The sequence below is a fragment of the Magallana gigas genome, chromosome 8 (assembly GCF_963853765.1).
Source record: "Magallana gigas chromosome 8, xbMagGiga1.1, whole genome shotgun sequence".
Taxonomy (NCBI): Eukaryota; Metazoa; Mollusca; class Bivalvia; order Ostreida; family Ostreidae; genus Magallana; species Magallana gigas.
In genome coordinates, this window is record NC_088860.1 from 41,202,589 (window position 1) to 41,214,822 (window position 12,234).

At 37.3% G+C, this 12,234-nt stretch overlaps 2 protein-coding genes and 1 long non-coding RNA gene across 3 annotated transcripts; 1 reads left to right on the forward strand and 2 right to left on the reverse strand.

Moving 5' to 3' along the window:
* Positions 1 to 2,459: 2,459 nt before the first annotated feature.
* LOC105345842 (uncharacterized) lies at positions 2,460 to 4,844 on the reverse strand. The gene is made up of 2 exons (XM_066070062.1): positions 3,389 to 4,844; positions 2,460 to 2,536 (listed from the first exon to the last, which is right to left on the reverse strand). Exons 1-2 carry the CDS (start codon positions 4,842 to 4,844, stop codon positions 2,460 to 2,462), a joined length of 1,533 nt encoding a protein of 510 aa, XP_065926134.1.
* A 3,258-nt stretch (positions 4,845 to 8,102) lies between these two features.
* On the forward strand, positions 8,103 to 9,983 carry LOC136271003 (uncharacterized). Its single transcript, XM_066070063.1, has one exon. The coding sequence runs from the start codon at positions 8,103 to 8,105 to the stop codon at positions 9,981 to 9,983; it is 1,881 nt and encodes a 626-aa protein (XP_065926135.1).
* A 1,158-nt stretch (positions 9,984 to 11,141) lies between these two features.
* Positions 11,142 to 11,849, reverse strand: LOC136270692 (uncharacterized). Its single transcript, XR_010708521.1, has 2 exons — positions 11,682 to 11,849; positions 11,142 to 11,197 (listed from the first exon to the last, which is right to left on the reverse strand). It is a non-coding gene; the product is annotated as an uncharacterized lncRNA (long non-coding RNA).
* Positions 11,850 to 12,234: the final 385 nt, after the last annotated feature.

A 12,234-nucleotide genomic window follows, 5' to 3' on the forward strand; every position in this document is an offset into this window, starting at 1 on the left:
CAAGGTCCATCAACCAAGCAATCATTTAAACTATGATGGAAATAACAATTTTATTCACAAAACTTAAAATACTCTTGATCATTTTATCTGATGGAACACCAAGTTTCTTGATTTAATATCAGACTTCAATATACTTCTCCAATTTAACATGCACCAGTACTTGTACATATATTGTATATAAAACAGTATCCTCTATCATTTTAAGTGAGATTCATATCCAAATGTATTTTATCAGCAAAGAAGCTGATACAAAATGATGTATGAAAAATGCCATATATATAGAATCAAGAGTATTGGTTCAAGGTGATGAATACCATATAAGGTATGGTTCAAGGTGATGAATACCATATAAGGTTTGGTTCAAGATGATGAATACCATATAAGGTATGGTTCATGGTAATTTGCTCAACATTCAAGGTGATCTTAATGTCAAAAACTTAATCAAAGTACTGAAGTACTGAAAGCCGGGCTCTTTTGGTGTGTCTTTATGCATATTGTGTGGTAAAGACTGAAAATCTCTCTCTTTCTCTCTCTCTCTCTCTCTCTCTCTCTCTCTCTCTCTCTCTCTCTCTCTCTCATATGCTTTTAATGTCGGCAAAGCATCAGAGAGCGATCAATTTTTGTAAGCGGCTAAAAACAAAAATATGTCTGTCTAGTAGAAAAAAGTTCAACAGTTTCTGCCTTGAATTTTGCAACAAGCGTTATATATTCAATCCCCATTTCTTCAACGCGCAGCAAAGTAGTTCATGAAAATTCATGCGCATTTTATGTATCCAAAATGCATAGTCTTGTTTTTAAAACAATTAAGTTATTAATAAGAAAACTAAAAAAGAAAGACAATTCTCTCGAAATTAAAATAAAAGAAACAATTAAAATGCCAACACTTTTGACAAAACGTGGCTCTTTGTGTAACTATTTGGTATAGCGGAAGCTTTTACTTTGACGCTGTTTGGTTTTTTGTTTACTTGTGCTATTTATAGTAAAATTGGCGATTTGCCTGCCTATAGCCAGGACTCTGCTTTCAGCAGAGCCCGGCTAAGATGTAATAAGTTAACTTGTTACATGTACATGTATATTAATTTATTAAACCTTATGCCATCGTGTATACTACATTATAACTAAAACCAGAACATCTACCTGGGTGGGTTTTTTTGTACTTTTGATGATACATTTACATTGTACATTTCTATTTCAGACCTTTCAGATATTTATATTTCTGTAACCCTAGTTGCATGTAAATCTCTGGTGACAACTGGCAGAAGGCGTTCCGTGAGTGCATGTGTGTGCATGTTGTCAATGTAACATCATTAAATGGAAAACGATAGGTTTCTATAGACATGATAGAAGTGCAGTCTGTTGAATACTCTTGATATAGAATAAACCAAACACAACATATTTACATCGAAGCTTGAAAATTAAATTACATGCCTTGGCTGTACATCCTGTTATTCTGATTAAAATTAAGTGACCTTTACAAAAGTGAATCCTAGAATATAGATCAGAAAAATTTCAATGTGATCAAATCCTTCTTAATCCCTTAATCCTTATTTAAAGCATATAGCTTTGCTGATAAAGAGAAATCTGACCTGCCAAGTACTTTAAGAATTAAGAAATTGTGAAGTGAAAAGATTGAATTTGATTGCATTCATTCACTCAAACTCTCAGAAGAGAGAAAAAGAAGAATGTGATGTGTTACAATTGTTAATTAATTTTACATCGTTTGGTATTATCATCTTAAGATGTTAACATCAGATTTATGACTGCAGTTTGTTGTGAAATCAATATATAGCAAGACATAAATTGCAGGCTGGACAATCTTACAAGCAAAGATTACAGGAAGCTCTCACCAAAACAACCTCAGATAATATGATTGAGACATGATTGAAAAACAGTTAAAAGTTACACTGTTCAATTCATAACGCACTTCAAAACTCATTCCTTCTTCTTCCTGGAAATTGCATAACCTCGTGTCAAACAGAAATTTTATTACCACATAGTTTGTGACCATATTGTGTTGCTCATGAAAACAAAAGTTAACAATGATGGAAATCTAAATATGTTCAAAATAAATCATCTTATATTTGCACCCAAAACTAAGTTCTAAATGATATATTGATACTTTATATATAATCAATGTATCAACAACTAAAATTTCATTACAATTAATTATTACAAAATCTCAATCACAGCCACATTTGAAAAGGATGAATACCAGGAATATCTATAATAGTACATGTATATCAATCACTAAAAAAAGTCAGCCATTATACCATACTAACATTAAAATACAAGTCATGCACCTGTAACTCAAATGTAACATTTTCAACTGCACTGAAACTTCAAATTACTGACAATTTTATTTGAACTTGTCAACTTTTAAAGTCTGATTTAAAAGTCACTACCGGTATATGTGCAAGTGCTAACTTAATTAAGTTAATGAGCACAATATATTATCCTTATCATGTTTTAATGGAGTAGGATGGCATGACTGATGCTCTGGTCAAAACGGTCAGAAACAGTTCATGGTCATTGAATTCTGAATGCAGGAATAAATACTATATATGTAACGGTTTTAAATCATAGGACGTATGTGGGATATCAATTAATTTCTTGTCAAAAATTAAATAACCTATGAAAGAGGTACTATTTTTCTTGGAAATTTTAATCCATCAATTTAAGCAAGGCCTTTTTTAATGATTTTGTGATGAACTAAGCTGATAGAGCTCTGTTTCAAGGAAATTGCAAATAGTACTTATTCTACAGATCAGCTTTTCATCAGAACAGCCTAATTACCTTGATACATAATGGTTAGGTAATTTGTTATAGTATGATGCATTGTAACAGAAAACAATGAAATCTCAACCTGCACATTGTCAACCTCATGCATGGTATGATAGAAAACTTATAATCAATCAAGAGAATGTTCCCAGAAGATAGAATAGAAACATTTTACAAAATATCTACCACATCATCATGTTTCCACGCACTGGGCATTTTGATGGTTGTAAATGCATGAGGTTGCTAAGATAAATTATATATATGATTTTGGACTAAAGAAAGGAGATTTACAATGCTTGCCAATGGCTCATGTAACTCCTCAATTAATAATCGCACCAGTTGAACGGATGCAATTTTTTTTTAACTCAAAATATTTTGCAACCTATCAATTAAATATGAATATATCTGACACCTTTAAATTGCATGTCATTAATAATTATGTACAATCAAAGTGTATGCATCATGAAAATACATCATAAAACATGCAAAGAACACAACAAAAAATCAAATCTAGTTAATATTGATGGTAAAATTCCAGCAGCTTTGTTCAATCTTCCACCAACACACATTAGTCCATTTTCATCTAAGAATGGTGCAAGTGTGGATATACTTGTGTCTTTGTTCAAAGGTTTTCCAGACTTTAAACTGTTTATCTCTTTAGAGAAGAATTCTTGTTGAATCTGTTTTAGGACAAAGGTCTCTGCTTCACAAATTTCATCATAACGGGTAAGTTGCATAGGTTTCTGGTCACGACAAGCTCTAAACCTGCGGCAAACTCGCTTGAGACAAGCAATGCCCGTAATGAGACAACTCCAACGATCAAATCGATCAAATTTCTTGGTAATGAGATCAGATCCTGTTGTTGTAATGGTAACATCAGTTTGTGAGCATATTACAGGTCTATCGATTGGACGGACTTCTCTGTCACTATCAGGTTCAACAAGTGGAAACTGTGTAGGTTTCATTTCTGTCACATCACACAACCATTGTGGACCAGTAATCCATGGTAACCGCATAATGTTGATCACATTAGTGTTGCATCTTGTACAAGAATCTGCAGGATTCTTTTCACTGGAAATGAAGTTCCATTGATTGGCATTAGATATTCGTAGAATACGATCAACTCGGTTGCTTACATAGGTGTAAAATCTTCGAGTCCTATTACCAATGTAGCCTAACACAACTCTGCTATCTGTGTAAAATCTCATGGTTTGCAATGGGATGCCAAGTTGTACAGATATGATCTCTGCGAGTTCCGTTGCTAAGACAGCTCCACACAATTCTAGGCGAGGAATGGTGTGGCCATTAAGAGGTGCTAACTTGCTTCTTCCCATGATGAATCGAACGCTTGTTTGTCCATCACTTACAGTTTTTATATATGCTGATGCTGCTATTGCCTTTTCTGAAGCATCTGAGAATATGTGAACTTCTGCTGTCTGAGCTGAACTAACAGAGGTGTGAGACATCATACGGGGAATGGCGATATCACTGAGACAGTGAAGAGACGATTGCCACTCCTTCCACTTTTGAAGATTATTGACAGGTAATGGTTCATCCCAGTCAACTCCTTCAGGTGTGCATTCTCGGAGAAGTATTTTACCGCTGATGATGATTGGTGATATGAAACCTAATGGGTCGAATAGGCTGTTTACAGTTGAGAGCAGACCGCGACGAGTAAAAGGTTTCTCTTCAGTAGGTACTGTAAACACAAAAGTATCATCCTTCAGTCTCCAACAAAGTCCAAGAGATCTGTGTATCATGTCATCACTATCTATTTCTTTCAACTGTTCTCCATGATCACTGACATCAAAAGCGTCCATCACAGCTTGTTTGTTGGACGTGATTTTGTGAAGACGAATCTGACCTTCCTGTTTCATGGTTGACTGAGTGCGCTTCATCAGGCTGATAGCATCTGATTCATTTGGTAAAGAGATTAACCCGTCATCAACGTAGAAGTTATGATGTACAAAGTTTTTCACATCTCGATCAGCGTGTTCGACAGTCTTAAGGAGTCCATAAGATGCAATAGCAGGCGACGGACTGTTGCCGAATACATGTGAAGTCATTCTGTACTCTATCATGATGTCATCTGGGTTGTTTTCTTTATACCAAAAGAAGCGTAGGTAATTGCGGTGGTTTTCATCAACACGAAATCGGTAAAACATCTGCTCTATATCTGCTGCCATCGCCACCTCATCCTTCCTAAAACGAAGCAAGATCCCAAGAAGGCTGTTGATCATGTCTGGACCAGACATGAGTACTGAATTGAGGGAAACTCCACCATACTTAGCCGACGAATCAAAAACGCCTCTTATTTGATCTGGTTTCTTTGGGTTACGAACGCCAAACAAAGGTAGGTACCAGCAACCTGTGCTTGTTGGAGGTGGCGCAACTTCTGCTGCTCCACTGTTTAGAACTTTCTCCATGAATTTCACAAACTGTCTCTTCTTTTCTGTATCTTTCTGTAAACTGTTGTGTAGTATCTGAGCTCGATGTAATGCCTGAGGTCTGTTGTTAGGAAGATCAGGTTGGTTCTCTCGAAAAGGAAGAGGTACAGTCCACATGCCGTCCTTGTCTTTAGTGAATGTTCTATCCATCAACTTTAGGAATAGTCTGTCTTCTACCGATAAACCAATACAATCATCTTCAGGGGTCTTCATAAAGACATCTTCACCATGAAATTGAAAGTCACGCTCACCAATTATATAGTTAGACACAAGTGTTTGCTCTTTCACGTCAATGTTGTTCTGACAAGGTTGACTGCATGTAACTCTACCATCATTGAGAATAGACACTTTGTTGACATTCACGGAGGTTCTTCTATGAAGTTTACCGAGACAAACTTCACCAATTATAGCCCAACCAAGACTAAGTCTTTGAGCGAATGGTTCCCCTCGAGGTCCAGTGATCTGCTCTTCAATGTGATGGGCCTCAATCAAGTCTCTACCAATAAGGAGCTGTATTTTTGAATTCACATCAAACTCAGGTATACTAGATGCAATTCTGAGAAGGTGAGGGTAGCTCTTAGCAACTTCTGGTGTAGGAATTTCAGAGGTTTCGTTAGGGATGTCATCACATTCCATCAGAAGAGGAAGGTCCATTGTCACAGCTGTGTCCAATGATCGTAACTTCATACTATGTGCTTGCCGACCATTTTGGGCTGTCTTTCCCATACATGTTGTCAAAGTGTAATGAATGGGTGAGGACATAATGTTCAAGGCATCAAATAGTTCTGGAGATGCAAGAGACTGGTTGCATTGGTCATCCACGATTGCGTAAACACGATACATGTTGTTAGGACAGTCTGTGTGAAATACATCCACAAGGAAAATTTTGCTGCATGATCTGCCTTGATAATGGTCACCACAGAATGTAGTACACTTGACACTAGTGTTTGTTGAAGCTTTCATAGGTACAGGCGATATGTTGTCTGTTTCTGACTTCATGGTTTGTAGAGATGAGTTATACATTTTCTCCCCGCCATGCATGCTTGGGCTTGATGATGGACCTTTGTTTATATGCAAAGCTGTCGTATGATAAACACTCCCACAAGCAGTGCATTGGATTTTGACTTGGCAGTCTTTTGCTGTATGACTAGTTGAGGTGCAACATCTAGTACAAATGTTTTTACTTTGCAAAAAGTTCTTGCGTTCAAAGAACGGTTTTGCACGGAAGGCTCTACAATCATGGATGCTATGATCTGCCTTATGATATGGGCAGCGGGTGTTGTTGTTGTTGTCTGTTGACACCTCAGACTTTTTGGAGTATACCGGTCTCTTGAGAGCTGGTTGTCGGCTGTTGGTGAATACAAATGCCGGATCATTTCTGATTTCACTCATTTCGCGTACAAATGTCACAAAATATGAAAATGGTGGGAACGGCACTTTGTTTAACTTTTTGAAATTGGAGGCTTTGGCGATCCATTTTTCCTGCAGGTGAAATGGTAATTTGTTGATGATAGGATTCACTCCAATTGACGAGTTAAAATACGATAGGCTTGTAGAAAATGTTGAATTGGCCATCAGTGATTCTATCTTAATGAGAATGTTTAACAAGTCATACAGGCGCTTGTTTTCAGCTGATGTCACTGGTCGGAAGTTTTCTAGCTGGTGACGTATCGACGCTTCGATCATTTCTGGTCTCCCGTACATCTCATCAAGTCTTTTCCAGATTATTTGAAGTGCTTCCTTAGGTTTACCAGGATTTGCATTGCGAATTCCAATTGCTGTAAGTTTGGAATTGCCAGTGAGTCTATTTAACATTAACTCAAGTTCTTCATTACAGGAAACTTTTAGTTCACTGATAATATTGGTAAATGTTTCCTTCCAGGCATTGTACGAATCTGGCGAGTCATCAAAGTTTGAAAAACGTTCAGGAAGCATTTGCTTTTTAATCATAAGCAGGGCCATTTCAGATAGCACATGAGGCGATTCAGTTGTGGGTATCTGGACATCAACAGGATTGGAAGGGATGTTTTCCACAAACTTCTGTGTTCGTTCCCCTGAACTCTCTCTCTCAATGTCTGCAAGGTCTTGCTCCATTGAAAGTTCATCATCACTAGCACTCTGTTCTTGTTTCAGTAAATCTAAGTCAATGTCCAACTCACACTTTTTTCTGTTCATTTCAGCTATACGTATTGATTCATCTTCCTCAAGGCGAAGTTTCTGTTTTCTTAACTCTGCTTCTTTTTTCATTATTTCCAACTTCCGCTCTTTTCTTCTTTTCCTCTCAGTGCTGGTTGTTGATATTTCTGAGGCTGTTTCTAAGAGGTCTAATTTTGCAGCTTTAATGTTGTCTAAGGCCTTGTAAACCACTGACTTTCCTTTCTCGAAGTCCTCGGTACATCGTTTCATCTCGCTTTTACCTTGTTCACTTCTGGAGTGTCTTTGTAGAAAGACAAGGTACTGTTTAATACTGTTGTGAAATTCACTGAATGTGTTCTCTATATCACTCTGTAAGATTTGATATTGTTCAATGTTTCTGTCACATTTTTGCACACGTAGAATGCATTTTTCGACTTTCCCCCATGTTTCGAATATAGGTTTTTTATATTTTGAACATTCTTCTTCAAATGCTAAGAGTCCTTTCTCACTCAAGATAACATCACGTTTATCCTTGATAGAGGTGTTGGTTTCTTCAATCTCGTTCTGGGAATCACTGTTCCGTGGTAAGGGGAGCCCTCCCGTAGCCATGTTTCCTTGGTGTGTAAATTCAATTTACTGTACTGTTTGTTTTCAGCTGATGTCACTGGTTGGAAGTTTTCTAGCTGGTGACGTATCGACGCTTCGATCATATCGGTACAACTTGGCACCCCATTGCAAACCATGAGATTTTACACAGATAGCAGAGTTGTGTTAGGCTACATTGGTAATAGGACTCGAAGATTTTACACCTATGTAAGCAACCGAGTTGATCGTATTCTACGAATATCTAATGCCAATCAATGGAACTTCATTTCCAGTGAAAAGAATCCTGCAGATTCTTGTACAAGATGCAACACTAATGTGATCAACATTATGCGGTTACCATGGATTACTGGTCCACAATGGTTGTGTGATGTGACGGAAATGAAACCTACACAGTTTCCACTTGTTGAACCTGATAGTGACAGAGAAGTCCGTCCAATCGATAGACCTGTAATATGTTCACAAACTGATGTTACCATTACAACAACAGGATCTGATCTCATTACCAAGAAATTTGATCGATTTGATCGTTGGAGTTGTCTCATTACGGGCATTGCTTGTCTCAAGCGAGTTTGCCGCAGGTTTAGAGCTTGTCGTGACCAGAAACCTAAGCAACTTACCCGTTATGATGAAATTCGTGAAGCAGAGACCTTTGTCCTAAAACAGATTCAAAAAGAATTCTTCTCTAAAGAGATAAACAGTTTAAAGTCTGGAAAACCTTTGAACAAAGACACAAGTATATCCACACTTGCACCATTCTTAGATGAAAATGGACTAATGTGTGTTGGTGGAAGATTGAACAAAGCTGCTGGAATTTTACCATCAAAGGAAATCAATCCAATTCTTCTTCCCAAGAACAGTCATATCTCTGTTCTTTTGATTCGTCATTTTCACGAGCAAGTCAAACATCAGGGGAGATTATTCACTGAAGGTGCACTTCGTACGGCAGGTTATTGGATCCTGGGAGGCAAGCGCATGATTTCATCTTTCATTCACACTTGCGTGACTTGTCGAAAACTTCGCCGTGGCCTTGAAACACAGATGATGGCAGACTTACCAGAGGACAGGATCACACCAGGCCCAGCTTTCACATCTGTTGGAATTGATGTCTTCGGACCATGGGAAGTCTGTACCCGCAGAACTAGAGGAGGAGCTGCAAACAGCAAGAGATGGGGACTGATGTTTACCTGTTTAACATCAAGAGCAGCTCACATAGAGGTTATTGAAGAGATGTCGAGTTCATGTTTTATAAATGCACTGCGTAGATTTCTATCACTCCGTGGCCCAGTGAAGATAATAAGATCTGACCGAGGCACCAATTTCATTGGAGCTGCTGAGGAAATGAGAGTGAACACGATAAAAGTAGAAGAGGGACCAGTTCAACAGTTCCTGGACAAATCCTACATCACCTGGATTTTCAATGTCCCACATTCCTCCCATATGGGTGGTGTCTGGGAGCGAGTCATAGGAATGACAAGGAAAATCCTCGATTCAATGCTTTTGGAATCTAGTGGTAAACCTCTAACACATGAGACATTAGCAACATTTTTATGTGAAGTTTGTGCCATCATAAACTCTAGACCTATAGCACCGATACCTTCGGATCCAAATGACCCAATGATTCTTACACCAACTATGATTCTCACCGGAAAAGTTGATTTCCTACCAGTCGTGTCTGATTCACTCAGTCTACAAGACGTTTACAGAGCGCAATGGAAACGTGTCCAAATCCTTGCAGATATTTTCTGGAATCAGTGGCGTAAGCAGTATCTATCTATCCTACAAAGTAGACGTAAGTGGAAAAGCGAAACCAGAAACGTTAAAGAAGATGATGTGGTACTGTTGAAAAATCCCGCTGAGCATCGGAACAACTGGCCAACTGGTATTATCGACCGCGTATTTCCAAGTGACGATGGAATCGTGAGAAAAGTTGTTGTGCGAACTATTCGAGCAGGAAAACCAACATTTTACATTCGACCAATTCATGATCTCGTGTTGCTAATAGAAAGTGAACAGTGACTAGATGTGAACTGTAACTTATGGACTGTGAATAATGGACTGTAACTTATGGACTGTGAATAATGGACTGTTAACAATGAATTTGTAAACATTGACTTGTATTATGATTCATGTATCAAGTGATCACGAGATGTATTATTTATCAACTAGTTTATCACAATTTTGAAATGTTTTGTGCATGCATATGAGTAGTGGCATCTCAAAGATGCCAGGCGGGGAGTGTAGTGGAACCAAGAGTTATCTCTCTTGATCTTGTATTGTGCAGTCTGAGAGTTATTCCTCTTTATGTGGAACTCTTCTATGTTCAGTTTTTCACGCTGTGTACGTGCGGTCCCGCCGCAGTGCTACACATTTTCTTTACCAACATATTCCATGTTTCATCCTTGTCCCCTCAAATTGTAAGTATCATATGCATTTAGATATATGAAATATTCATTTTATTTGTTTTTTTTGCCATGACATGTTTATAAAAGCAAACATAAGCACCCTCGTAATGACTGTTACTGTAGTAGGTTGTAGGCGCCATATTTTCTCGTGTTTACATTTGTTGATGTTAAACATATAGGATACCTTCATCATTTATATGATTTACTGGTCATTAATAAGTACACAGCACACCAATAAAGTGTGAATTCTATGTTTATATTTTTCAATTAAATTGAATTTACACACCAAGGAGACATGGCTACCGGAGGGCTCCCCTTACCACGGAACAGTGATTCCCAGAACGAGATTGAAGAAACCAACACCTCTACCAAGGATAAACGTGATGTTATCTTGAGTGAAAAAGGACTCTTAGCATTTGAAGAAGAATGTTCAAAATATAAGAAACCTATATTCGAAACATGGGGGAAAGTCGAAAAATGCATTCTACGTGTGCAAAAATGTGACAGAAACATTGAACAATATCAAATCTTACAGAGTGATATAGATGTAGTGGAACCAAGAGTTATCTCTCTTGATCTTGTATTGTGCAGTCTGAGAGTTATTCCTCTTTATGTGGAACTCTTCTATGTTCAGTTTTTCACGCTGTGTACGTGCGGTCCCGCCGCAGTGCTACACATTTTCTTTACCAACATATTCCATGTTTCATCCTTGTCCCCTCAAATTCAATTTACTGTACTGTTTGAAAAACAGCAAGTATAACCATATTCAATAATTATTGGTAATCTTTATTGAATGTAGATCTGATGTAGATCTGAAGTGGTAAATTGCTGAAACAAATTATAAACAATTTATAAATACATGGGATAATATGCAAACTGACATTTTAACAATTCATACAATAATACATTTATATCATATATGTATATATATCATAGTTCTCATAAGAAATAAATTGACAATTATCAAAATAGACGAATTCCAAAATGTGCACCCAGTATTGAAACAGTAGCCCGAGGGAAATTATGGAATATAGGTAAAAAAGGGAAAATAATTTAATTGAAAAATATAAACATAGAATTCACACTTTATTGGTGTGCTGTGTACTTATTAATGACCAGTAAATCATATAAATGATGAAGGTATCCTATATGTTTAACATCAACAAATGTAAACACGAGAAAATATGGCGCCTACAACCTACTACAGTAACAGTCATTACGAGGGTGCTTATGTTTGCTTTTATAAACATGTCATGGCAAAAAAAACAAATAAAATGAATATTTCATATATCTAAATGCATATGATACTTACAATTTGAGGGGACAAGGATGAAACATGGAATATGTTGGTAAAGAAAATGTGTAGCACTGCGGCGGGACCGCACGTACACAGCGTGAAAAACTGAACATAGAAGAGTTCCACATAAAGAGGAATAACTCTCAGACTGCACAATACAAGATCAAGAGAGATAACTCTTGGTTCCACTACATCTATATCACTCTGTAAGATTTGATATTGTTCAATGTTTCTGTCACATTTTTGCACACGTAGAATGCATTTTTCGACTTTCCCCCATGTTTCGAATATAGGTTTCTTATATTTTGAACATTCTTCTTCAAATGCTAAGAGTCCTTTTTCACTCAAGATAACATCACGTTTATCCTTGGTAGAGGTGTTGGTTTCTTCAATCTCGTTCTGGGAATCACTGTTCCGTGGTAAGGGGAGCCCTCCGGTAGCCATGTCTCCTTGGTGTGTAAATTCAATTTAATTGAAAAATATAAACATAGAATTCACACTTTATTGGTGTGCTGTGTACTTATTAATGACCAGTAAATCATATAAATGATGAAGGTATCCTATATGT